Raw genomic sequence first — 27191 nt, 5'->3', positions numbered from 1 at the left:
CAAAATGTTGCGATTCGTATAATTTTATTAACTAATTCATATAAAAGCCGTATTAACTATACATTTTAAAATAGAATGCTCACTACGTACAATAAGATGCCATTTGATGATGAGGATGATGATGATGATGTGATCCTGTTATCCCTCACTAGGGACATAGGGCTCGTAGAAGAGTTTTCCATTTGATTTATATTCTTGTAAATATGATGCCAAGAGTTTTAACTTTAGTTACTTTTAATTTTAGGTGTAATTCTTAGAATTACCAATTTGCATGCTCAATTTTGAGAAAGACAATACATTTTCAAAAGGGGCTGCTTATCTTCAGCCGGCGGAGAGTGTAGTGTCTGTACACTAGCCCTTATTATAATGCTCAGCTGCTCTAGAGATGGTTTGTCTCGCTCTCTTACAATATGGCGTCAGCCTAGTAAAAGCGTTGTAATTGTGTCTTTCGTAAATAAAACCAGATTAATTAATTCGGAGTTTAAATTGAGACACAACAATTGCATAATAAAATTTAAGCAAGGAAAAATAACGCACTTTAGTCAAAGAAACTTGTATTCAATTTTTAGTAACTTTATTTCGCTTGTTATTATATATTAGTGTCAAAGCGAATATACATACATACTCGTATTATTGTGTATTATCCTATGAAAATTTAACTTTCTACCAAGTTTCTTGCGACGCATTCTTCTTGGCAATGACGATTTTTTCGAATGCACTGGTATAATAAAGAAACGTGTAAAAGACACTTTGCGGCCTGCTTAGAGAATAAACGTTTGGATTCGAACAATAGTTATTTGTGCAACAAGAGAGCAAAGTCGTTTTTTGGTGCGAGTGTTGATTTTGAATCCCGAGGAAGCGAAGGATTCTACAATTGAATCACGAGCGTCAGCGAGTGATTCTAGGTTAGAATCCTGAGAGCATCAAGGGATTCAAATACACGAGATGCAAAAAAACTTTGGTCTCGTGTGACACATACAATTTTTCACCTCAGCAGCGAGAACATCATTTAAATGTAACATAAGAATAAAATCACATATACCTACCTGTTTACAAAACAAACACGTTTTTTTTTAATATAATCCGATTATTAAGAAACAAATATAATAATCACATTTAAAACCATAATAAAGTGTCCAGTAGATACAATACAAATCAACAATCATAATAACATGCATTGTAATTTGAACTTAGAACTTCTTGTGCTATATTATATGTCACACTTATTTTTTAATACTGCATAAAGCCTCATCTTGGGGTCATTAAAAAGTTTGAACAATAAACGTATAATTTATTATAAATAAACCTTTAAATATGAATTTAATTAAGATTTCTATTACATAAACATAAATAGATTTGTTAAAAACTCATTCAATTAAACAAATATTTATTCCAACTGTAGAGGCAGTATACGGAATTCTTTTATAAAAAAAAACAAGGGAAGCGGCTTTCGTGCAACGAGGTTGCATACTTTATTAAAAGATCGGGAAAATTTACATTTTGGAAATATTTCGTTGTCATGTATCAATATTATTTTTAATACCAAAAATTTAATTTATGATTGTAATGAACACATTTGATTGAAATGACAGATCAAAATAAAGTTCAAATATTTGGAATTCAGTGTGTAGACTCAACACTGTACTCAGCATTTAAAAAAAAAAATTAAAAAGTTACTTTGTCTCACGGAGTGAGCAAAATGCGATTTTGCTCACTGATTTCTCATAGCAAAACCTGCCTGTTTGAGGTGCTGAGGTGAAAAAAGATATAAAGCTTTCTTGCCTTTTATGGGTTGGTAATATCTTTTGAAAATACCACATAGTAAAAACAGTCCTTATTTTTTTTTCTAGTAGTCTACTCCTTAGAGTCCAAGAGCGAGGCGGCGAATATCTGCTGCATGATGTGCGGTAGAGACGCCACGTCCATGCAAACGTGGGCGTGGCCTACTGGGAGGCTGCGCAGGAGTCTGGAAGCCAAGGATAAGTTATAACTATTACCACAACCGGGACTTATCACGATATAATAATAACCTCGCCGTTTCAACCACCTTGCAGTGACCGTGATCACGACTAGACTCAACTACCACCTACCTAGGTCTACTCATGATAGTTATAAATGCAAATCACGATAGTTTAAAACTAGGCATGAGCCGAAATTCGTTTTACATTCAGCTTAATTGAATTTCGGCAGCTTGACCCGAACTTCAGCATTCGGCCGAAATTCGGTTTAAATGCCGAACATTCAGCACTAGAAAAAAAGAACCTACTTGTACTATTTTGACGGAAATTAATAGAAAGCATGTCTGTCATATCAGTAAAATATGCAACAAAAATTCAATCAACTTAGTAGGTAGCTACCTATTCTTTTAATAAACATCTTGATTACAATTCGTAAATTGAATAAATAAGTTTTTGGTTCACAATTTTCACAAACTAAACATTGAAGAACATTAACTTTACACTAAGTTTGTTAAGTACTTTGGATGTCTTCAACAACAATTTGGTGTCTTCAACAATCAAATTTAACAATATATCTACTTGTATTTAAAATTTACTAGAGGCAGGTTATCCAACTTAAGTTCGGCGCATCACTATTTAAAACATTATAAGGATGAATTAGATTTAAGCTCTACTCGCTTCTTTATAATCGTCGGTAGTGGGCTTAGAACTAATAAGAAGAAGAAGAAGAAGATTATATCGTGTGTATAGTTCTTTATCCGTTCGGCATCGACGACACCAATTTTTTGTCCTTCCACTGTCAATGTCTTTCGGGTTTCAAGAGTTAGTAATTTACGGTACTCACGCATGATAGTAATCCTTTTTCAGAGTACAAAGTCGAAAATACAAACTGAGACATGGATGCACAGAAAAACCAGAAAAAGAGACCAGCGCTGGGAATCGAACCCAGGTCCTCAGAAATCCGTGCTGCGTGCTATAACCCCTACACCACTCTTAAGCTCTTACGAGTACATTTTACAGGAAATGTAGTGGGGTACACAAGGTCCAACCGTAGTTCGTGATTCAGTTTTCTCAGTACATTGGCAGTGGCTGGTTGAGGAGAGGAAAGAATAGACGGTTGCGGCGTAATTTAAACTAGGGCTAGATTCAGCAATGGACTATGGATTTTGATTGATTGAAATACGCACGAATTGGCTTCATCGCCCAAACTGCCGATGAATATGACGTGCGCTTGCACTCGCGGGTCCGACGTCAAAATAGACCCTAGCTGTTCCGGCGGGATGCCGTATCTGAAAAGAAATAAATCGTAAAGCAAGGACACCGAAATACTAAGACATTTAACAACCGGGTGGCTTGCCTTCGGAATCCAAAAGCTTAATGGTTACTTGACCTGAAATGTAAATTTCAGAATTAAATTATTATTATTATTATTTTAATTTATGACTATGGAAGCAGACTACACTTCCACTGAACGTAGATAATAGTTAGTGTTTAGTTTTGTAACTAGGGGACCCCATACATCCCTGTATTATTATTATTATTATTTTTATTTCATTGTATACTCTAGTTTTAATTAATTTATTTGTAATTATTTTATGTTGAAAAATGACTTTCTGCCAAGTTACGTTCTTGGCAATGATGGTCTTCTTTCCTTTCTTTCTTTTATATCAGCTCACCTTCTCAGGTTGGCGTCCGAGAGTATCAGCACGACGGAGTCTTCCTCGTTGTTCTCTGCCGCGAGGGTCGAGATGGCGTGCTGAGCGCCCGGCAGCGTGTTGTCCCCGGACCAGCAGAATTGCGCGTGCGCGTGCATTGTGCGGATTATCTACAAAGAAAGATGGTTTAGTTTAGAAGATTAATTTGACGTTTTAACCCCCGACGCAAAAAGAGGGGTGTTATAAGGTTTTTTTTTAATGTAACGATGATTGACCCCTATCTTACCTGATGTAAAGTGCAGATGAGACCAAAGGTGTATCTCACTGGTTCAGTAACATAGCCTATTCACTCTAGCCTGTAAGTGCCCTAGGTTGTGTCGTTTGACACCAATGTCTGTCTGTGACATCAATGTCAAAGTCAAAAATATGTTTATTCAATTTAGGCTATACCTAACAAGAACTGATGAATGTCAAAAAGCTACCACCGGTTCGGAAAAACCTCTGTTGAAAAGAATCCGGCAAGAAACTAAGCGAAGTGTATATAAATTTTCGTGGCTCTCAAATGGCTGGACCAATTTCGAAGCGGTTTAATTTACGTTAAAGCATTTTTCTTTCCGGTTCTTAGCTATGTTTCTGTCTGTAGCATAGTACCGTTAATTTCCACTAGATGACGCTAAAATCAATGTAAACTTGCCTGTAGTCTTTGCTTTTCGTTCTCCGGCGGTCGGTCTACCCTCACCAACTCCAAAGCTTTCTCCTCTCCCGAATGAGCGTAAATGTCGTATCGGATACGCGCTTCATAGCCTTTCATAGCTTCAGTTAGTAAAACCACGGCTTCCATGGAACGTTCTAGACGGCCGTCGTAGGAATTGAATCTAAAAAACATTATTAGGTAGGCACTTAATTGCACGATGTGTTTTCTGTTTACTTAAAATTGACGCCCTGAGAAGTTATATAAATATCATGGGACACTTGACACCAATTGACCTAGTCCCAAACTAAGCAAAGCTTGTACTATGGATACCAGGCAACAGATAAACATACTTATATAGATAAATACATACTTAAATATATATTAAACACCCAAGACCCGAGAACAAACATTCGAATTATTCATACAAATATCTGCCTCGGCCGGGAATCGAACCCGGGACCTCAAGCTTCGTAGTCAGGTTCTCTAACCACTTGGCCATCCGGTCGTCTAATATATGTATTACTTTAAGTGAAAAAGTAGCTGCCCCACAAAATTGTACAGTTTCTGTAAGATAAAGAGAAAACTCATCTTAGACGAAGTAGATATTACAATGTAAATAAAGATTATGCCATAAATCATAATATTCAGAAATCATAAGTTCGCCTTTGTACATCTCTCTGTCTTGTCTCTTTGTCTCTCTCTTGTTTTCATATGTTTTATGTACAACAAAGAGTTATACAACACAATACAATATTTAGAAGTTCACATGGAAATTGAATAAAATAAACTGCCAGTCTACAGAGATTTATTTACTCATTTATCAATAAAAATTACTGCATCGCAGTAAAAAACCAGTGCTCTACAAAATTCAGTTATAAATACGAAAAACACAAAAAAGAAGTTATTTAGAGACAAAGTTAAAGTCAGTTACTTAATTCCCGCTTCTGTCACTCTCGGTTATTTCACGAAAAAGTGCAACCCACGCTACTGACCTGTACATGCTCCCAGAGACGTCAAGTACGAGTCGCAGCCGTTTCGGCTTCTCCGGCGGCGAGCCAGGCGGCGGCTCTTGTTCCGTGCGCCGCCGATAAATGGAGCGCTCTCCCGTCAAACCTGGACATAAAGCGAGGATCTGCAAAGTCTAAATGAGGGCTATCGTGTTTAGTCTCACTAGATGGCGCACTGTTGCATGAGGTTTTTAAGTATGGCTTTCAAAGTCTGTTATTACGGGCGCGAAAACAAAGTTAAGATTAAAATCATATTTAATACACCTTAAAACCGAACCATAAAAATATCGAGCATGCCACAGTGTTGCATAGTCCCCGTTTTGTTCGGAAAAAAGGGAGGACAAAGGTTTCCGAAAGACAAAACTGTCTCAAAACACAGACATTCATTGCCCCGGAACGCATATTTGCCATAATTAATTTCAGATATTGCAAAATATTCACAAAATTATTCTAATTATAAATAAACCCGCGTAGCTCACCCAAAAACTATGATATTACTCACGCTACACTAGCGCCTCTAGCGGCGAATTCATACGCGATAGCCCTCATTGCATCGACACCATCTCGATGAGTGGTCGTCTACCGTCCGTTTCCTTCGGCACTTCATACCACTTACTGTGTAATTGTGGAATCAAGTTCCGTCAACAGTGTTTCCGGACACCTATGACACCGGGGCCATCAAGAAAAGAGCTTAATATTTTATTAAAAGGCCGGTAACTAACCAATGACTCTCCTTGAGTAGTGATCAGTTCCCATCAGATGACCCGCTTGCTAGTTTTCCTCCTTCTCGTAATAAAAAAAAAAGTTAGTTGACATCTGTGAGCGTGGTAGAGGCTCATCCATAAATTTTATGTCATACATGTTGGGGAGGATTCAGGCGGTTTATGACGCAGAAACAAAATAATTGCAATTGCAGTTTACAAACCAATCTAGAGTAGAAAAGACGTTCTATAGAGAGGATTTTGGGATTGTGAGGCTCCAGTGGTTTGGTTCTGACTCCCTTCCTGTTCCTACTTTCATTTCTTCCTTTTTATATTCGAGTCAACATCATCTTTTAGGCCGGGAACACACATGCCTGTTGCTCTTACATTTCTATGCAAGTTACTTGCACGCTTGTGTAATTTGTATGGAGATTGACGTACGCGCGCCAGCTACTTGTACGAAAATGTGCGAGCTACAGGCATATGTATTTCCAGCCTTATACTTGACGCTGTACCTTCTATAATCTTGCCGTCGTCGAGCTCCCCACTGGTCTGGTGCCGGCTCCACTGTCGTTCTTTCTTCTTCGCCTGCAACTCTGCTAGCACGCCGCGCAACGCGCCAATCTACACAAACACACTTATGAAACACAACAAGGAATAATTGACATATCTCGGCCTAAAATGTTCTACTGCAGGGCACGGGCCTACTCTCATAATGAGGGCTAGGCCGTAGTACGCACGCGGGCCCAGTGCGGATTGGAAACTTCAGAGATACCATTGAATTTCTTTAATATTTTAAACTCACCCCCTGTTTCACCATCCATTGATTCAATTTATTTGACGGATAAATGTGATGCCGCCTCTATTTGTTTTGTTCGAATAGACCGAGACGGCATCACATTTATCCGTCGAGTAAAATTAATCAATGGGTGGTGAAACAGCCCCTTACTCTGTTATTATAACTGTTGGTCTAAAAATTACAATTCTTTGAATGTATTTTTCTTTCTATCCTACTAATATTATAAATGTGAAAGTTTGTGAGTGAGTGAGTGAGTGAGTGAGTGAGTGAGTGAGTGAGTGAGTATGTTTGTTACTCTTTCACGCTGAAACGGCTGGACGGATTTGGATGAAATTTGGTATGTAGATAGCTGAACATCTGGAATAAAACATAGGCTACTTTTTATCCCGATATTCCCACGGGATAGGGATAAAATCTCGAAATATCAACCGCTGGGCTTAGTCATGAAATTTGATAAGTAGGTAGCTGGACGTTTGAAATAACACATAGCCTACTTTTTATCCCACGGGATAGGGATAAAATCTTGAACTAATAACCGCTGGGCTTAGAGCCCTGAAATTTGGTATGTAGATAGCTGAACATCTGAAATAAAACATAGGCTACTTTTTATCCCGATATTCCCACGGGATAGGGATAAAATCTCGAAATATCAACCGCTGGGCTTAGAGTCATGAAATTTGATAAGTAGGGAGCTGGACGTTTGAAATAACACATAGGCTACTTTTTATCCCACGGGATAGGGATAAAATCTTGAACTAATAACGCTGGGCTTAGAGCCCTGAAATTTGGTATGTAGATAGCTGAACATCTGAAATAAAACATAGGCTACTTTTTATCCCGATATTCCCACGGGATAGGAATAAAATCTCGAAATAACAACCGCTGGGCTTAGAGTCATGAAATTTGATAAGTAGGTAGCTGGACGTTTGAAATAACACATAGGCTACTTTTTATCCCACGGGATAGGGATAAAATCTTGAACTATGAACCGCTGGGCTTAGAGCCCTGAAATTTGGTATGTAGATAGCTGGAAATTATGGAATAAAACATAGCCTACTTTTTATTCCGATATTCCCCCGGGATAGGGATAAAATCTGGAAACAACGAAATAACAACCGCTGGGTTTATAGTCATGAAATCTGGTAAGTAGGTACTTGGACTTCTGGAATAACACAAAAGTAGTCTACTTTCTATCCCGATATTCCCACGGGATAAAATGTTGAAATTTCAAACGCTGGGTTTAGTCTTGAAATTTTGGACAGTTGTTCGTGAGGAAACCTGCACAACCCTGCAAAGGTATTCAATGGTATGTGTGAAGTTCCCATCCCGCATTGGGCCCGCGTGGGAACTACGGTCCAAGCCCTCTAATTCTGAGAGGACGCCTGTGCCCAACAGTGCCCAGCAGAACTAGGATAGGCTGGGATGATGATGATGATGATGTTCTTAACACAAAACCCTCAACCTACCATACCTAGGGATAAAATCTTGAAAAAACAACCGCAGGGCTTAGAGCCATGAAATTTAGTATGTAGGTAGCTGGACCTCTGGAATAACACATAGGCTACTTTTTATCCCGATGTTCCCCCGGGATAGGGATAAAATTTTGAAATAATAACCGCTGAGCTTAGAGTCATGAAATTTAGTATGTAGGTAACTAGACGTCTGGAATAACACGTAAGGGACTTTTTGACTCGATATTCCCACGGGATACCTAGGGATAAAATCTCTAAATAACAACCACTGGGTTTAGAGCCATGAATTTTGGTATGTAGGTAGCTGGATTTCTGGAATAACACACAGGCTAATTTTTATCCCGATATTCCCACGGGATAGGGATAAAATCTTGAAATAACAACCGCTGGGCTTAGAGCCATAAAATTGGGTATGTAGGTAGCTGGACCTCTGGAATAACACATAATCTATTTTTTACCCCGATATTCCATCGGGATAGGGATAAAATCTTGAAATATTAACCGCTGAGCTTAGAGTCATGAAATTTGGTATGTAGGAAGCTGGATGTCTAGAAAAACACATAGATGACTTTTTTACCCGATATTACCACGGGATACCTAGGAATAAAATGTCGAAATAACAACCGCTAGGCTTAGAGGCATGAAATTTGGATGTAAGTAGCCGTATGTCTGGAATAACACATAAGTACGCTACTTTTATCCCGATATTCCCACGGGATAGTTTTGTTACTAAGGGACCCCATACATCCCCGTATTATTATTATTATTATTTTGTATTTATTCTTTAATTGTATACTTTACTTTTTAAGTATTTTATTTGTAATTATTTTATTTTGAAAAAATGACTTTCTGCCAAGTTTCTTGCGGCGCATTCTTCTTGGCAATGATGGTTTTTCCAAAAGCGCTGGTAGTTTAAAAAATGAGATGTAAAAGTGCCCATTGCGGCCTATTTACTGAATAAATGATTCGAATTTGAATTTTGCATTTGAATTTGGATAGGGAAAAATTTTGAAACTCCAGCACTGGGTTTAGAGTCTTGAATGTTGTACAGTTATTCACAACACAACCTCAATGAAGACCACGATATAAATATTGGAAATTTCCAGGGAAATTTTGTAAAATCCCGAAAATTTCAATTGCAGCTACCACACCGAATAGTTTACGCGTGCGAAGCCGCGGGTAAAAGCTAGTTAATAATAAAGAAATGTTGGGCTGGGCGTTGATGAGTCAGGGTTAAAACTTTTTTTTATCACACCCCTAAATATACCATGCAATGTATGTATTTACCTAACATGTATGTATGTAAATATCACATACATTATTAATAACGGGCTGTTGATCTTGATTACTGAGAAATTATTTTCTCCTCTATTACTCCTATTACTCCTTTTATTTCTATTATTTATGAATATATGTATGTAAATTGTCTTTAAATTTAAAAGTCAAATTTAAACTTTGTCTAGCGATCTGTTTGACTTTAGATTTGGTACGGATGTTTTGGATGACCATGCAAGTACAGCTAACAAATATTATAGTAAAAAAAAAATAGGTACTGTTTTTTTAACCAAAACCTATAAAGGCATATTATACTATTAATATTCTTGCCTGTGGTTGCACAGCCCTGTAGAACTGCTCGTACAGCTTGGCGTCGTATTCGCTGATGTTGATTTCCTTCAGTCTCTCCTCGAAAGCCTTCCGATTCATCTCGCGAGCGGCTTTTTTCACGTGTTCTGGTATATCGTCTTTTTCCGCGTCCGATAGCTGGAAACGTTACAAGTGTTATGTACTTGTAATTATCTGCGGATCCTGAGGGGGGGGGAGTCATGGGGGTCATGACCCCCTCTCCTGAGCCATAGAATTGGTCTAAGACAACAGTAGATATTTTTCTGAATTCATTAAATGTTTGTATTCCGGCTACGAAGAGAATTGATTTAGTTGTGACTAGAACTTGTCCATTAAACACATGGGTGCAAATCCTGTCTAATTCGGATCTAATGCCCAGTTTAGACCTGCAAGAAAAATCGTGCAAGTTGCATTACATTGCGGCGCTAAATTGACCACTTCAACGTGCACGATTTTCTTTGCCAGTCTAAACCCGGCTTTAGACTATATACCAACCTGAAGCCGTATTCAGCCGTATTGTCTGCCGCGCTGACGTTCACGATCGCAATTCACCATCTCTTTCTCTTTCTACCCTCGTCTTACGCCGTGTGACAGAAAGAAGCGGTGGAAACGATTCTGATCCCAAGTATCTTAGACAATAAGCCTCTGAATCTGACCTGATGCACGTCATGCCCCTTGTCGAGGCGGTAGGGCCCGCCCTTGCCGCCCAAGCCAGCGGTGTCGCGGCCGCCAGTGCCGCCCGCCCAAGTGTTCCCGCCCACGTGAGGCTTGTTCTCTGGATCATCCTTGCCGTATTTCGGAGAGGACACGTCTTTGCTGAAATATTTTGAAATTTCCGTATTTTTATTGCTAAGTTGCTTGCGGCGCAATGGTGATCTTTCTGAAAGCGCTGGTAGTATAAAAATTTGCATTGCCCCCTCGAGAAATGGCATTTTTTGTATAAAAGGCTAATAACAACTCTCGTTACAGTTTTTTTTATATTTCAACATCATCATCATCCCAGCCTATATACGTCCCACTGCTGGGCACAGGCCTCCTCTCAGAACAAGAGGGCTTGGGCCGTTGTTCCCACGCGGGCCCAGTGCGGATTGGGAACTTCACACGCACCATTGAATTGCTTCGCAGGTTTGTGCAGGTTTCCTCACGATGTTTTCCTTCACCGCAAAGCTCGTTGTAAGTTTCAAATGTAATGTAAATGTATTGAACTTAAAAACAATTTTTTTTTTATTATGAGAGGGAGGCAAACGAGAAATGAACACCGTTGCCCATGAGTGCCAACTACTTAAAAAGAGTCATTGGTCCGTTGCCGACCTTTTGAGAAAGTATAAGCCCTTTTCTTGAAAGCCCCGATGTCATGGTTGTCAGGAAACACTGCTGGCGGAAGTTGATTCCACAATTTCACTGTACGTGGCAGGAAGTGCCGAAGGAAGCGCACAGTGGTAGATTTCCATCCATCAAGATGATGTCGATGAAAACTTTCGGCGGGAGGTGCTATGGTGGAATTTCGCAGCAGGTAGCAGGTCAAATAACTCTTCGGAGCACTCACCATGGTAAAGCCTATAAAATACACAAAGATAACCTACGTCCCTTCGCATAGATAGGGAATCCAAATGATCGGAAATCAATTCAGCGACAAGTCGAGCTGCCCTACGTTGAATGCGGTCAAATTGAAGAAGGTGCCCCTGCCTAGAGATGAGAACAGTATTCCAAGTGCGGCCGCACCTCGACCTTATACAGCTGAAGAAGGCATTGGTGTAAAGTACTGTCTCAGCATGCAAAACATCCGTTACATTTGATATAACTCGCCAAACTGTTACGTTTATTGGCGAGATAAAGTACTCTTTTAACATACCCACTAGTCCTTTCGATTGTCATTTGCAATTTCTTCAGCGCTTCCTTGGAGCGTCCTTCCAGCACCCCTTCAGTGGGCAGACCGCTGGCGTGGAGCACTTCTAACAGCGTATCCGCCATTTCTTTGCTATAGCGGTCGAAGTCAAAAACGTTACTTATCGCACTGGCCAGGTCCTCGGAGGGGTATTTCTAGAAAAAAAAACAATACATAATACAGAATGCGGGTTTCTTGACTGGTGGGCCGCTAGATGGCGTTAGTATCGAAAGGTCCGTCTGGCGTTACGCCTTGCTTCCGATTGGCTCATTTACTAGTTATTTAACCAGTCAAACGTGACAGAAATGTCAAAGTTTAACCTCACGATACGAAAAACTTTGTTTTTTTTTCTTTTGCCGCCTAAAAAATACAAAAATAAGTACACGTGATATTTCATATTTCCTCCCTTCACGTGATGTCTCCTAAGTATAATATATTTTTAGGGGTCCTCTTTCTATTTTCGAATATCACCTCATGTGACCAAGAATTAGCGTTAATCATTTCGTTGTTTTTAGACTATTTCCTCCTCCCATGTTTCTTGCGGCGCATTCTTCTTGGCAATCATGGTCTTTCTGACAGCGCTGGTACTATAAAAAAGTTACATGTAAAAGAGCCCACTGCGGCTTACTTACAAAATAAAGGTCTCTACCCATTACAACGTATCATACCATGTCCGTAATAGCAACGTGTCAGGCAAAAATATATTCTTTGTATCAAAAAATATGAGACTATGCCCACTATTTTTTTTTTATTCGACTGGATGGCAAACGACCAAGTGGGTCTCCTGATGGTAAGAGATCACCACCGCCCATAGACACTCGCAACACCAGGGGGATTGCAGATGCGTTGCCAACCTAGAGGCCTAAGATGGGATACCTCAAGTGCCAGAAATTTCACCGGCTGTCTTACTCTCCACGCCGAAACACAACAGTGCAAGCACTGCTGCTTCACGGCAGGATTAGCGAGCAAGATGGTGGTAGCAATCCGGGCGGACCTTGCACAAGGACCTACCACCTGCAAAACTAGCACGTTTCGTAACCAACCGCCGTCACGTGCCATAATATGAATTCGTTTGACATTCAGTTCCTGACACGGTCATGGCATAATACGATGTAGTGGGTTGAGGCCTTAAACGTTTTAATTTTTTGTCTCACCTGCAAATGCTTGACAATATTGACGAGCTCCCGCGTAGAGTACGGATACGTCAGCTGTCCCTGGTCGGCCATGTCTCTGAGCACCGCGAACGCTTGCACCAGCTTCTTCATCACGTCGTGAGGCACGTCGGGGCCGTAGGAGCGGAGCAGTTCCATCTCAGAGTCCACTGAGGGGTTGTCTACCGCATGGCAGGAGAACAGATCGCCTGGAGAAAGGGGGGCATTGAAAAAGTAAAGTAAAATGCGCTATCGCTAATTTATAATTATTTTCATGTATACACACACACAAACATCACGCCTGTCCCAAATGGAGTAGGCAGAGCACACGAAACGTTACCGCTTCGGAGCCACTTTTAGCAATTTAGGTTTTAAGTTTGACAATAACGGTACAATAGTGACAGGTTGCTAGCCTGTCGCCTACGGTATACCTTAACCCATATCCTTTGTCGCCTCTTACTACATCCTCGGAAGAAATGGAGAGGTGTAATTCTAACCCGACACCACACGGGTCTTTAAATAGATTTTATTGTTATGCTAATTTATTTGAAAGAAATAAAAAATTAACACATTCGATTAAATGGTCCGAGTTTCATTGAAAAAATCTTCATTTAAATCATGATGTAAATCAAAATGTTTAAACCGTGCCTCGCCTGGAAGCTGTCTTCTAATGCAAAGCTGAAAGCGTTCCGATGCCAGATTCAAAACGACGCACATCCACATCCACATTGTTTATTCATAACACTGAAAACCACTGGAATTCAAAATCCTGACGGAAAAAGAAAACCGAAGACAAAACAAACACAACAAAATTAATTTAAACTCACCCAAAGCAGCAAAGAAGTCGTTCCCCAAGAACGGGAAACCAGGCCGATTAGCCAACACAATCATCCTAAAGTCATCATGCACGGGGATAAAACTCGACGCTTCTCCTCCCGAGCTCTCCATCATATGCTTAGGCACAATCCTTCTTCCGTCACTGAGAATCATTTCCCCATTCTCCACCAATGTTTTTAAAATACACGTCACATGTGTAGGTGCCTTATCTGCCTCATCTACCACTAAAACATGTCCATGTTTCACCGCCTTTACTAAGGGCGAGTCTTCATAAACAACTACGCCGTCCAGCACAGTTGGTTGTACCGTTAAAGACTGCACTGTGGTATCTCTATGCAGCTGTATGTATTCCCTAGGTCTATTTAATAATTGAAGTAACCTATCAGCAATTTTGTTTTTACCTACACCCTGGTTCCCTACTAACAATAAATGGTTTCCTAGCAAGAAATCTTGCAGCAACCATTCTAGTAATCTAATGTGTTGTGGTACGTCGTAAAATAAGATGTCCGGTACTTTGGTTAGAGCGTTGGTTTTAAATATTTCGGCGCTAGTATTTCCTATGGTAACGACGCCATTTTGGATAGAACAGCTGAGTTTTTCCTCCTTTTTTCCCGTAGCGCCAAAAATACCGAATCTTCTTGGCGGCTCCACGTTTAGTTTACTGCAAGCACCATCTAGCGCTCTCCTCGCTAAGTTAGGGAGGAATTTAGCTAGGAATGTGCGTTGGACAGTTTCGTAGGCTGAGTCTGTTTTATATTTGGCCATTCTGCTGGCGATGCGTAGGAGTTGCCGCGTGGAGAGTGAAGATGAGAGGTTCTTTAGGGTTGCGTCGTCAGATTTTCGGAGTTCGTCGGCTAAATTGATGATAGAGTGCAGCGGTTGAGATATGTCACCATACTGAAACGTGATTGTATTAGATATTATTACGCAGACAGTTTGGCTTGTTAATGAAAGGTTTCTTGAACTCTTAAAAATATTGAATTTAGCTTGTGCTCCCAGTGCATAACTTCCTATCGCGTAAGAATTTCGCAAAATCCATCCTTTATCCTCATCCACAACAAAATAATCTATCCCTGGTACACTTGGTATTAGGTTAAGTTCAAAAAATATTTGTCTTCTCAAAGCAAAGAAAGAAGCTTATTTATGTGAAAAACTGTAAATTAACAGTTTGCTTACGGTTTTGTTTACTTTCTGTGTCGATATGAGAGTTTGTATATGCTAACGATATAGTAGTTACCAATGTATTAATAATAAAGATCTCTTCGTTCTTGCTCAAGTTCCTCATCTCGTGGAAGATGAACAGGCTCAGTATCTCAGGGGAGAGCCAGTGCGGCCCACGCCCAATGGTGGGCGGCTCTGCCAGAGCCACTATTCTGGAAAATAAATTAATATACTTACGGGCTGTTTAACCACCCATTGATAAATTTTATTTGACGGATAAATGTGACGCCGTCTTCGTCTATTCGAACAAAACAAACAAAGACGGCATCACACTCATCCGTCAAATAAATTTAATCAATGGGAGGTGAAACAGGAAGTTAATATAATACAGTAAAGAGAAGTCCTAGATTCCAGACAAGTATTTAAATTTGAAGTCGGTAACGTATATCAAAAACTTTGATCACAGGTTTGGTTAATAAATGTCTATGGCTAGGTAAAATTGATTGCGTTACTTCTTCGGGTTCTTTATTGTTAAAAGTAGCGACAAACATACCAAAATGAAGGTAATTTTTAATGGACTGGCTACAACTGCGCGAGACCGGCGGCGCATTGAATTTATTCTAATACATTGCGTGTTACCTAACAGCTAACCGCGGTGGGGTAGCATTTGGCCGTGCAATGAACAGAAAAATCGCTCACCATGCAGGGTAAAGGGTGGTAGGTACTCTTTAGTGGTAAAGTCAAACCTGAAAGCTGGGTGTATTCTCAAGACGCCGCTCGCCTGCAGCTCGCGCTCCGAGTGTCCCGACACCACGAGCTCGTCGTATCTGTCGTGTCGTAACAACCGCTTGCCGTCGTGTAGTTGTAACTCTCTGTCATGGACCAATCTGTAATGGAAACAATCATCATCATCATTTCAGCTGTAGGAAGTCCGTTCTAAGACACATTTTAAACCAAACCCCCCCCCCCCCATAGACCACCAGTTGCTTCGGTTGGAAGCGGCCTACATCAGACGCGAACCCTCCGCTTTAACCAGGTCATCCGTCCAACCCAATGGTGGACTTCCTACGCTGCGCCGTCTCCATTCGAGAATTTTTCGGCCCCAACGTCTCGTTAAAGTGACAACGGGCAGGCCATTTAGCTACAGCGCGGAGAATTGAAACAAATGCTTTGATTTGTTTTTTTTTGGGCAGTCTTACGAAACGTAAGAGAGTGGGTTCTTCATCCAAACTTATTACAATGAGGGTCGTTCGCTAATGCTGATGCATTCTTCAGGTCTTGGGATTTTGCACCCTGGTACAGGGTTATAGGCTCGATGGTTACGAGTATGTACAGGAGGGAGTAGGGGGGCTGGAATGAAGGGATGGTTTGATTTGGTTGGGGGAGAGTTTATGGGATTGGAATTGGGGGCCGGGGTTGGTTTGGTTTAGGAAGAGGGGAGGCAGGAAGCGGTGGTTTGGGTGGAGGAAGGGATGGAGCTGGCATACAAGGAGAGCTGATATATGATTTAGGATACTATGTAGAACACCTAGGATACTGTGGAACCTGGAATACTAGGCTAGTTTGAATACTAGAAGACCTAGGATACGAGAAACCTTGCAATATCATATTTACCTGTGTAACACAGCAAGCGTGCTAGCATGTATCCTATGCAGCCCATCCAACACAGCCAAATGTCCCTTCAGCGCAGCGTCAACTAGCGCAGAGTTCCTCCACACCGTGTCCCCATTGTCCAGGGTAGTTCTCTGCTGCACCAAGTCCCGGGCCGTCATGTCCTGGTACAGGACGATAGGCTCGATCGTGTAGCCCAGGAGGGAAGACAGCTGGGAGACAAGAAGGCTTTTGCCGCAACCCTTTGGGCCTGGTAACGGTTAAGAAGCTATTATGAAAGAGGTATTTAGCTATCGGTAGATAAAAAGGTTACATGTACCGTTATCAGATAGCTAAATTTGAATCGCAGTAAAGATTATCATTATTAACCTATTTTTCTTTCTCTTTACTGCGATATTATGTACACAGGCGACTTCGCCCTTAAAGGGATCTCTTCCAGTTAACCTTTGAACGCTTGACAGTTCATCAGAAACAAGAGTAGGCACTACAAAAATAAAAGGATCCAAAACTTTAAATTTACCTGAAGGGTTCATTACAAATACACATACATATAATTACAAATGGGCTAATGTTTTACGTTAAGTGGGTCATAAAGTAAAAAAAAATCTTTAAGAAAAATTAACCACGTACCAGGGTGAAACTTTTTTGCTCCTGACGACATGTTGACATCCTATACATTTGCCAAATAATTTATAGCGAATTTGATTATGAAAAGGTTCCACAATGGTACATAATTCAGTTTCCTCGAATGTGCAATAAACTTACCAACAATACAAAAATCCCCAACACTGTGGCTCAATAGCAACTCGTTAAGCAGCTCGCTCTGGAAAGCAGTCTTCACCACCCCCTTCTCTTCCCTCCCTCTTTTACTCCCGCCACATGGGACGCTGAACTGACTCTTCCCGCCATTAATTTCCATAGTCAATAATGCCTCTTTTCCCGTGAACTCCACACCTTGAAAAAGAAAGCAGGCGATACAAATAATATTTAAAAAAACCGGCCAAGTGCGCGTCGGACTCGCGCACGAAGGGTTCCGTAACATTCATTAGACATTAGCAAAAAAACGGGAAAAAATCACGTTTGTGGTATACATAATCTGTGAAAATTTCAACTGTCTAACTATCACGGTTCATGAGATACAGCCTGGTGACGGACGGACGGACAGACAGACAGCGGATTCTAAGTAATAGGGTTCCGTTGGCATCCTTTGGGTACGGAACCCTAAAGAACAGCCACAACTATGTTACACACTTTGCAGTTACCCTTATGAGTAAGTAAGCTGTAGTAGCGTGTGTTCACATTCGAGCTCGCACGCCAGAGTTTTCGAAATTCGATACAATACGACGACTCCATATTGTCCACCGCAATACAAAACATACGTACATAGAGAAAATAACAAAGTAAGCAATAAGCGGCCTAGGGAAATTCATTTAAATAAATAAATAATAAAAGAATTGATTTGAAATATACCAATGTCAGTGTCAGTAAAAATACCAAAACCGGGACTTATCAAGATAGTTTTTTGGAATCTTTTTTTTTTTTTTTTCAATTCCAAATTTTTACTTTTACGGTCATCCCGTAAAACCTAAATTGAAAATACAAACTGAAATACAGATGCACAGAAAAACCAGAAAAATAAGACCATCACTGGGAATCGAACCCAGGTCCTCGGTATTCCGTACCGCGTGCTATACACCACCATCCCGCCGTTGACCATCAGTGGTGTAGCGGTATAGCACGCGGTACGGAATACCGAGGACCTGAGTTCGACTCCCAGTGATGGTCTTATTTTTCTGGTGTTTCTGTGCATCTATATTTCAGTTTGTATTTCCATTCGGGACTTATCACGCCATAACACACGAGTAATATTTATAGTGGCCGTGCACGAGTAGACTACTCGGCCACTGTAATGTGGTTCAAACTTCGAGGTAAATATTACTCTTGTGCTTTGGCGTGATAAGCCCCGTTTGTGGTATTTTCACTATGAATAAAAATCACGAAAGTTTAAAACGTTTAACAATGTTATCAATAAAGGTTTATCGGCGGATTCCGCACTAGAATCTGGGTCTGTTTCGCGGAGACTAGAGACAATTTGCGAAATTACATTTAAAATTCACCACGCACGAGCTTACGGTGAAGGAATACATCGTATGGGAACCTGCACAAACCTGCGAAATAATTCAATGGAGTGTGTGAAGTTCCCAATACGCGCTGGGCTTATAGAAAATACCTTGCAATGAAATGCTCCATCTTGGACTGGTGTCTATTTTGAGGTTGTGCAACACCGCTTCTGCGTTTTTGATGAGTTCTTTGCTCAAAAACGTTCTGTACGGGTAAAGCAGGTAGATAAGTTTGTGGACCGGTATGTGCGGGTTTTTCTCCTGAAAATTAAACGTAACACAGTTATTTACGAGAAACAGACTTTTTCTGAAACATTCAAGGAAAATTCCTCCTTATCTTCTTGACAATAGAACGCGAAGTACGTCATTGAATAGGGGTGACACTTTTTATGAATGTGTATTTACTTTGTAGACACACTTTAAAAACGTGGCGTAAAACGAATTTAGCCTGCGATTCTGTATTTATTTGAGAAAACCACTATACAAGTTTCGGCCGCGAACGGGGATTGTCGGCCTCTGCAGTAATCCATACTAATATTATAAATGCGAAAGTATGTGTGTTTGTATGTTTGGCCGACTTTTGGCATAGAGATAGTTTATGAGCCAGAGAGTAACATAGGCTACTTTTTATCCCGGAACAGCGCGCGATAACCGAATTCCATGCGGGCGAAGCCGCAAGAAAAATGCCAGTGTACTGCTATGTAATTTATTCATTTTCATGCCTAAAAAACACCTGTGGCGGTAGCTCGGGATACATATACTCGTAGATATAGTTAAATAAATACTATGACAAATGTTAAATCACATAAAACAAGCTTACACCAGCGCTGTACTATAAAAAAACCTTTAACAAAATTAAAATTTGCAAAAATAAACGCTGTTCTGTCCCGGCCCAAATTGACTTTTGAAGTCACAAAAATCAAGGTGAAACCTAACTAAAGCTAACATTAACCAGTGTCTCTGACAATGTACTAGACACACCAAGTTCGGCAGATGACAGAATCGCGTGAATACTGTAAACGTAACAGCCGGTCTCAAGGATAAATTTTAGTAGGGACATATTAAACTAAATACACCGTTAAAATGCTATGAAGTTTATAGGTAATAAATTATACACGAATATGTTGTTCCACGTACCAGTTGAAGGTACGTGCACTATCCCACTAATTATTATAAACGCGAAAATTTGTGTGGATGTATGTTCGTTACTCTTTCACGCAAAAACTACTGAACGGATTTCCATGAAATTTGGCATACAGGTAATATATACCCTGGATGAATATATAGGCTACTTTCTATCCCGATATTCCCACGGGATAGGGATAAAATCTTGAAATAACAACCGCTGGGCTTAGAGTCATGAAATTTGGTATGTAGGTAGCTGGACGTCTGGAATAACACATAGGCTACTTTATTATCTCGATATTCCTACGGGATAGGGATATAATCTCGAAATAACAACCGCTGGGTTTAGAGTCTTGAAATTTTGGACAGTTGTTCTTAACACAACCTCAATGAAGATCACGACATAAATTTTGGGATTTCCCAGGTGAATTTTGTAAAATCCCGGAATTTCAATTGTAACTACCAGATCGCGATTACGCGTGAGAAGCCGTGGGTAAACTCTAGTAAATACATATAGCAATTATTTTGCTCCCCCGCAAACTTACGATAGCTACGTTTATGCAATCAAAGTGTGTTCATGCAGCTCCTCCACCTCCACACTGCAACAACACTCACAAATCACACAAACCCAACTATCACCACCACCACTTACCCTGACGCGTTTCGAACTTAACCAGACTTCATCCTCAGAGCAACGCAATCGTTCACCATGCTACTAGATTTTAGACTGAACATGCAGCACGGATGATAGTGATGCTCTGAGGATGAACTCTGGTTGAGTTCGAAACGCATGAGTGTAGTGTGGTGGTGGTGACAGTTTGGTTTGTGTGATGTGAGTATGTTCTTTCAGTGTGGAGGTGAAATAGTTGCAGGGACACACGTTCGTTGCATAGAGTAGCTATCTTAAGGTCGCGGGTGAACAAAGTAATCCATACTAATATTATAAATGCGAAGGTGTGTATTTGTATGTTTCCGCCTTTCACGTACAAACGGAACGACGGATCGACGTGATTTTTGGCATAGAGATAGTTTATGGGCCAGAGTGTAACATAGGCTACTTTTATTCCTGAAAAATGCACAGTTCCCGAGGGTACAGCGCGCGATAGGCGAATTCTACGCGGACGAAGCCGCGGGTAAAAGCTAGTTGTTTATAGTTAATTTAATAGTATAATAGTGGTTATTTACCAATATAAGTGTAGCAGCTTGCAGACTGTCCACAGGGAAATCTGGCAGGCTGACTTGCTGCAGTTCGGGGCTGATGAGGGCGTACGCAGCAGACAGGAGCTGTTCCAACTTGGCCTGGTCCACCGTGGGAGCTTCCTCTTTCAAAGTATTCAGGTGCTCCTGGAACCAATGAAAACAGTAGTTAGGAAGAAACTTTTGATGTTAAAATCGAAATTAATTAATTTGGAAGTGGTTACAGACGGTCAAATAAAAATTAAACAAAGTAGGTAAAAGTGGAAACACTATTTTTCGACGCCACGACACGTCACCCAACGCGTGTCAGTACTAATCAATGCCATACATTTACTATGGCCAGGAACAGATATAAGACATACCACGCGGCGACACGTGGCGTGTCCTATATCTTCATTTGGCTATAGTACATTTGGATTGATTAGTGTTAGTAGTGACATCCGTTGGATGGCGTGGGGTGGCGTCGGTTTTGAGTAGTGTGTTAGTACTGTAAAACGGGCTATTGTCATGTACAAATTCTAATTAATCAATCACTTAAGATTACCTATTTTTCTTTTGTCAATGAAACAAAAAATCTTACTATCCCACTAATATTGTAAATGAGATAATTTGTAAGTCTGATTTTTTTTTATTCGACTGGATGGCAAACGAGCAAGTGGGTCTCCTGATGGTAAGAGATCACCGCCCATAAACATCTGCAACACCAGGGTTATTGCAGACGCGTTGCCAACCCAGAGGCCTAAGATGGCATACCTCACGTGCCAGTAATTTCACCGGCTGTCTTACTCTCCACGCCGAAACGCAACCGTTGCTTTTTCACAATATACACATAAATATATGGATTCGTCAACGTCAGAGCACAAACTACAAAACAAGGTTTACCTCGGTTACCTACATACTTAAATGACAACAATAACAATTCAAAGACGACAATAACTAAAGAAAACTTTGACAATTAAACTTGTGTAACGTGGAAATTTGCGCAACACGCAATTTGGGCAGACAAATTGGCTGTCTTTTTTGCCACCTTTGGAAACTTTACAATATTATGAAAAGGGTTCCGTTATGCCTTAATGAGGGCTATCGCGTATGAATTCGCCACTAGAGGCGCTAGTGTAGCGTGAGGTCTCCGAAATGTCTAATCTCATAGTTTTTGGGTGAGCTACGCGTGTTTATTTATAATTAGAATAATTTTGTGAATATTTTGCAATATCTGAAATTAATTATGGCAAATATGCATTCCGGGGCAATAAATGTCTGCATTTTGAGACAGTTTTGTCTTTCGGAAACCTTTGTCCTCCCTTTTTTCCGAGCAAAACGGGGACTATGCTACACTGTGGCATGCTCGTTATTTTTATGGTACGGTTTTAAGTTGTTTTAAATATGATTTTAATCTAAACTTTGTTTTCACGCCCGTAATAACAGACTTTGAAAGCCATACTTAAAAACCTCACGCAACAGTGCGCCATCTAGTGAGACAAAAAACGATAGCCCTCATTACGACTTTTACGTATCCATTCGTTGCTACGCATTGCTACGCGCTACGCTCGTAACCAGAGCGGCTACTACAATACTTGAAAATCGAAGTTCGTATCGCACCGTCCCTTCTTCTTCTTCTTCTTCTCTTTTAAAATATAGCTTTTCTGTCCTAATTAATAGGACAATTTCGCCAGTGTCGAAGTATACTCTCTCTGAGAGAGACGTTGTACGGTGATTGAAGTTTTTGCAACTTGATAGTAAAATTCCAGAAACCACGTCGGACAACTTGCGCATTAAAAAATGTCAGACACGGGAGCAATATAGCATTTTGTGATCACTGTTCACTGTTAAGGTTAATCGCCGCATAAAACACTATCAAAATTATACTTTAACTAGCCAAAGAAACAGAAATAGCAAAATTAGATATTGTCTACATCCGCCATGTTCGAATGCTACAAATCGAATCGCACCGTCCCTTTCACTCGCGTATTAAATGATATAAGCGTCAGCGGGACAGCAACATACGAAGTTCGAGTTTTGCACTTTATAGTATAGGGCCAGGCAAAAAAGGCAAAGTGCAAAATTCGTCCTTCGTATATTATAATTTATAATACGATACGATAAGTACGAACTTCGATTTTCGGATTTCGTAGTAGCCCCCCTGTAACAGTCGCTTTGTAGCGAGAACTTCATAGGAACAGAGAACTCAACTGTTGTGTCCTTTGCACTGAATGTGCCAGCATCGAAGTAGCCATTTTTTGATGCTTTAGATAGATGAAACTTTAAACATTTTGTTAGATTAATTTTGGATTAGGGAAGTCAACCAGTAACATACCAACAGCCAGTGTATAGCCTAATCAATGGCGGACTAACAGTGGGGCGGAGGGGCTGCCGGCCCCGGGCCTCCAAGCTCGGAGGCCTCCAAATGCCCGCAAGTTCCCATGATAAATTCTTGATTCCTCAACAAGGCCAAGAATGTGTTTAGTACATCAACTTCTAATACTGCGGGGCCTCATTCGGCTTTGCCACCCGGGCCCCGAAAAAGCTTAGTCTGCCACAGACGCCTATTACCAAATACCACAAAGTGAGTTAAGGTTACCTAGTATCTGAAAAAACCATAAGAGCCTTTACACACCACGTCTTTCAAGGTGCGGACATCTATTAAGACGCGTATTATGGTCAGTTGCGGATAGAAACATGCGTCGGATGACGTGGCGTGGCATCGCGTTTGTGGCGTTTGTGTAGTATGTTTGATATGTTTCCGCCTTTGTGCCGTCGATGCGCGTTTTAGAAACGTGAGTTAACAGCGCGGTTTTCTTTCCATAGAGCAACCAAACTCTTGCTTTCGCGTGTGTAAAAAAACGTGGCGCAAATAAAAAACGTGGCGAACAAAGGCCCTAAAACTTATAGATACTTGGATACCCGAACTAGACAAACACACTGCGTCACTACTAAATCTCGCCACATTTCGCGCCGTTTATCGCGTGTCTACATATCCCCAGGCGGATATAAATTCGGTACTATAGTGAGCTGTCGACAGCGCTGTAACCGACACAAGGAGACATTATAGTTGTGAAATATGGTAAGACTGTTTAGAAATAGTTAAAAAAATTGTAACTGCCTAAAAAAGGAACGTTCGCTCGTAGGGACTTCATACACGGAGAAAACAAATTTCCAAAACAAAACAAAACAAAAAGTAAATTCTATTTTTTATTGATTTCTAATATTTACCTAATTTATTATGAACTATAATAATGATAAGAAAACCGACCAAGGGCGAGTCAGACTTTTTTATAAAATTTGACGTATGTTTAAGCAAAAGAATTAAAATGGGTTTTTTTGAGATTCTTACAACGAATCCTTTCATTTATTATGTTAGGTATATGATTTGGTTTGTAAAATCTTTTTTTAGCGTTTTCTTATTTACACCACTTTTTTTCTGTTTCCGACTTACATATTTGTACAAAATTTAACCTGTCCAGTAATTTCGGAAAAAAGTCAGCTGTAACAGACGGCATAAGGCACACGTACAGGTAGACAGACACGCGAGTAATTCTATAAAGGTTCTGTTTCTTCTACTTGAGGTATGGGACCCTAAAAAACTTAATATGACCATTAGTAATGCCAAACAATAAAAAAATGGAAACACATACCTAACAAAGAACGTTGCAAAATAATAAACTTTTTTTTTTAATCTGTGATAATTTTCCGTAAATGAACAAACAAATGAATGACTAATTTCGAAACAAGCCAAGCAATTAAACATCCGCAAACCTTAAAGATATGGCAAGATTTGTCAAAATTCATGGCAACAATTAAAATGCAAACTTCGAACATGAAGCTTACTTGTTAGCTCACCGCATCAAATGCCCGTTGTACCCAGTTTGTGTGTAAAGGTGGCTCCAAATGGTGACAGTGGCAGAGGATTACTCGGTCGCGTGTCAAGATGGTACACAATTACTATGTCAATGTCGCAAAATTAATTCCTCGCGATTTGACTGTATGTTGTAGAGCTAGTTTATAATTTTAAGCTTCTCCGTTTCGCGAAGGTAACTCTCCGAGATTGGCTCGAGCGATAGCCTAAACATTTCTTAGACAGGCGACCGATAGCTAGGGATCCTACAAGGTAATTTATTGTACGGATTTGTGGTGTTCAGTAAATAGTGTATTGTACATCTTGGTCAGTTAAATCTTACCAGTTAGTGTGTTCTTGTTTTGCTGCGCTACCAATTATTGTACACTCCTGGTTTAGTGGTATTATGCCCAACATTTTTTTTACTTATTTAATATGACCATTTTACATAGTTAAAGTTAACTTTGTTTTAGGAAAAAACCCTTTTTGCTAAGTTTTTCTCGGCGCATTCTTCTTGGCATTGTTATTGGTTCTGCTATAAGAACCCTTCATACCAAATTTCAAGTGGAACCGGAAGTACCCTATAGGTTTTAATTCCCTGGCGATTTGTATGGAAATATATTTTTAATGAGGGGTAGCAGACCTAACTATTTGATATTAATTTGGCTCTACGGAAAAAGGGTCTTGACAGACGGGCCGACGAACGACGACAGACCGTTTTTGCTGCCTGAGCTACGGTCCTCCTACTTATGTCGTATTCCTCAATAATAAGGGTCGTGACCACCCTTCTGAATCACTTTCTCTCGCACGAACTTTTTCCATCTACTTCTGTCTCTGGCGGTGTGGAGGGCGCTATGAACTGTAGAGTCAAGAGCGGTGCGAATCTGGTCAGAACAACGCATTGGGCTGCGACCATGAGGCCTCTTCCCATCCACTTTACCGGTCACAATACGGTATTTGACAACTCCTGAATTTGCCATATCGAAAATATAGATGTACAGACAGTGTTTAGCGAAGAGAAAACTTAAATCGGTTGAAAATTGAATTCAAAGTAGTTTTTAATAAAATCTATATACCTGTCTCTTTCTCAAACGCTTTTCTCTATGCAGCAAGTATGGCGCTACTAGCTTGTGACGTCACATACCAGTATGTCTTTCTCTGTTTAATCTTAAATTTCAAACCTTTATAACTTTGTTATTTGTAAAGGTAGCTTAAAAATTGTTTGTCTATTTGATAACAGGCATTGTGTAGTTTTAATTTATAAAACATATACAAAATAGCCAAATATCGTATTAGCTTCTCGAAGTTGTCACCGTCTTTCCTTGCAGCTGCGGTATGGAAACCTAAAAAGATATGTAAAGTAGCCCTCTGCGCAGAGGCGCCTTTATCTATAGTGCAGGGTGTGAGTTGCACACGGGCGCAGCGGTGTTAGGGGCGCCGGCCGCGGCACTTTGTACCTATTCCATTTTGACCGCGCGCTTCCTAGATGGCGCTAAAGTAATAATTGCACACGGGCGCTACATGGGCTAAAGACGCCGCTACCTCTGCGGCCCATTTGTAAAATTATTTCAAAATATAAATTATTCCGCTTTACGTAAACTCTATTTTTCACCCTGCACGCGTTAAGCGTCGCATGCCGCGGACCCATTAGCGCGGCCGCACACGAAAACAATTTACGCAATTAATTCTGACAACAGCAGCGCTCTGACAACTTATTAGCGGATAATCGCAGCGCAAACAACTGGCGGGCATGATAAACTGCGCGGCGGTTGTGGTTCATAGGTGTGTATTGAATTTGAGGGGTTCCAGAACTAAAAAAACTCAGATGTTTTTTTTTTTTTTTTTTTTAATATGGCTCTGTCCATCGGAGGACAATTTTGCCAGTGTCTAGTAGTTTTTGCCGTTGTACGGTAAAAAAATTCTAGAAAACGAAATATGAGAGGTAATGGTGGATGAACGATGACCGAGAAAAACCAGTATATCAACTCAGATGTTAATTACACATAGACAGAGATGACACTAGTCTATACAACATTGTCTATCAAATCAAATCAAAACGTTTATTCTACAAGTAGGCCGCAAAAGGCTCTTTTATATGTAACTTTTTTAAACTACCAGCGCTTTCAGAAAGACCATCATTGCCAAGAAGAACGCGCCTAAATAAACTTGGCAGAGTCATTTTTCAAAAGAAAATAAATAAAATAATTACAAACAAACAAATTCGAATCGCTTTTGGTTTGCTTCGTATACGCTCGCCACAGCCGGCAGTGGCAAAGCTCGGCCGAGCTCGCCCGACTCCGCTGGTCGCTGGCTCAGGGGTGGCGTTCGTGCTTGTTCGCGGAAAAATGGAATAGCGGAATAAT

The 27191-nt window shown here is 40.4% G+C and overlaps 1 protein-coding gene across 1 annotated transcript; it reads right to left on the bottom strand.

The window, feature by feature from the left end:
* Positions 1–1593: 1593 nt before the first annotated feature.
* LOC141437231 (von Willebrand factor A domain-containing protein 8-like) lies at positions 1594–25744 on the bottom strand. Its single transcript, XM_074100487.1, has 18 exons — positions 25655–25744; positions 20985–21143; positions 18785–18935; positions 17320–17508; positions 16558–16804; positions 15690–15830; positions 15020–15155; positions 13773–14679; positions 12949–13154; positions 11762–11949; positions 10566–10725; positions 9892–10047; positions 6531–6639; positions 5300–5420; positions 4308–4488; positions 3635–3783; positions 3146–3247; positions 1594–1966 (listed from the first exon to the last, which is right to left on the bottom strand). The coding sequence occupies exons 1-18, from the start codon at positions 25742–25744 to the stop codon at positions 1855–1857; spliced, it is 3504 nt and encodes a 1167-aa protein (XP_073956588.1). The 3' UTR covers positions 1594–1854.
* Positions 25745–27191: the final 1447 nt, after the last annotated feature.

The sequence above is a fragment of the Choristoneura fumiferana genome, chromosome 17 (assembly GCF_025370935.1).
Source record: "Choristoneura fumiferana chromosome 17, NRCan_CFum_1, whole genome shotgun sequence".
NCBI lineage: Eukaryota > Metazoa > Arthropoda > Insecta > Lepidoptera > Tortricidae > Choristoneura > Choristoneura fumiferana.
This window is presented reverse-complemented; position numbering and strand designations above follow the sequence as displayed.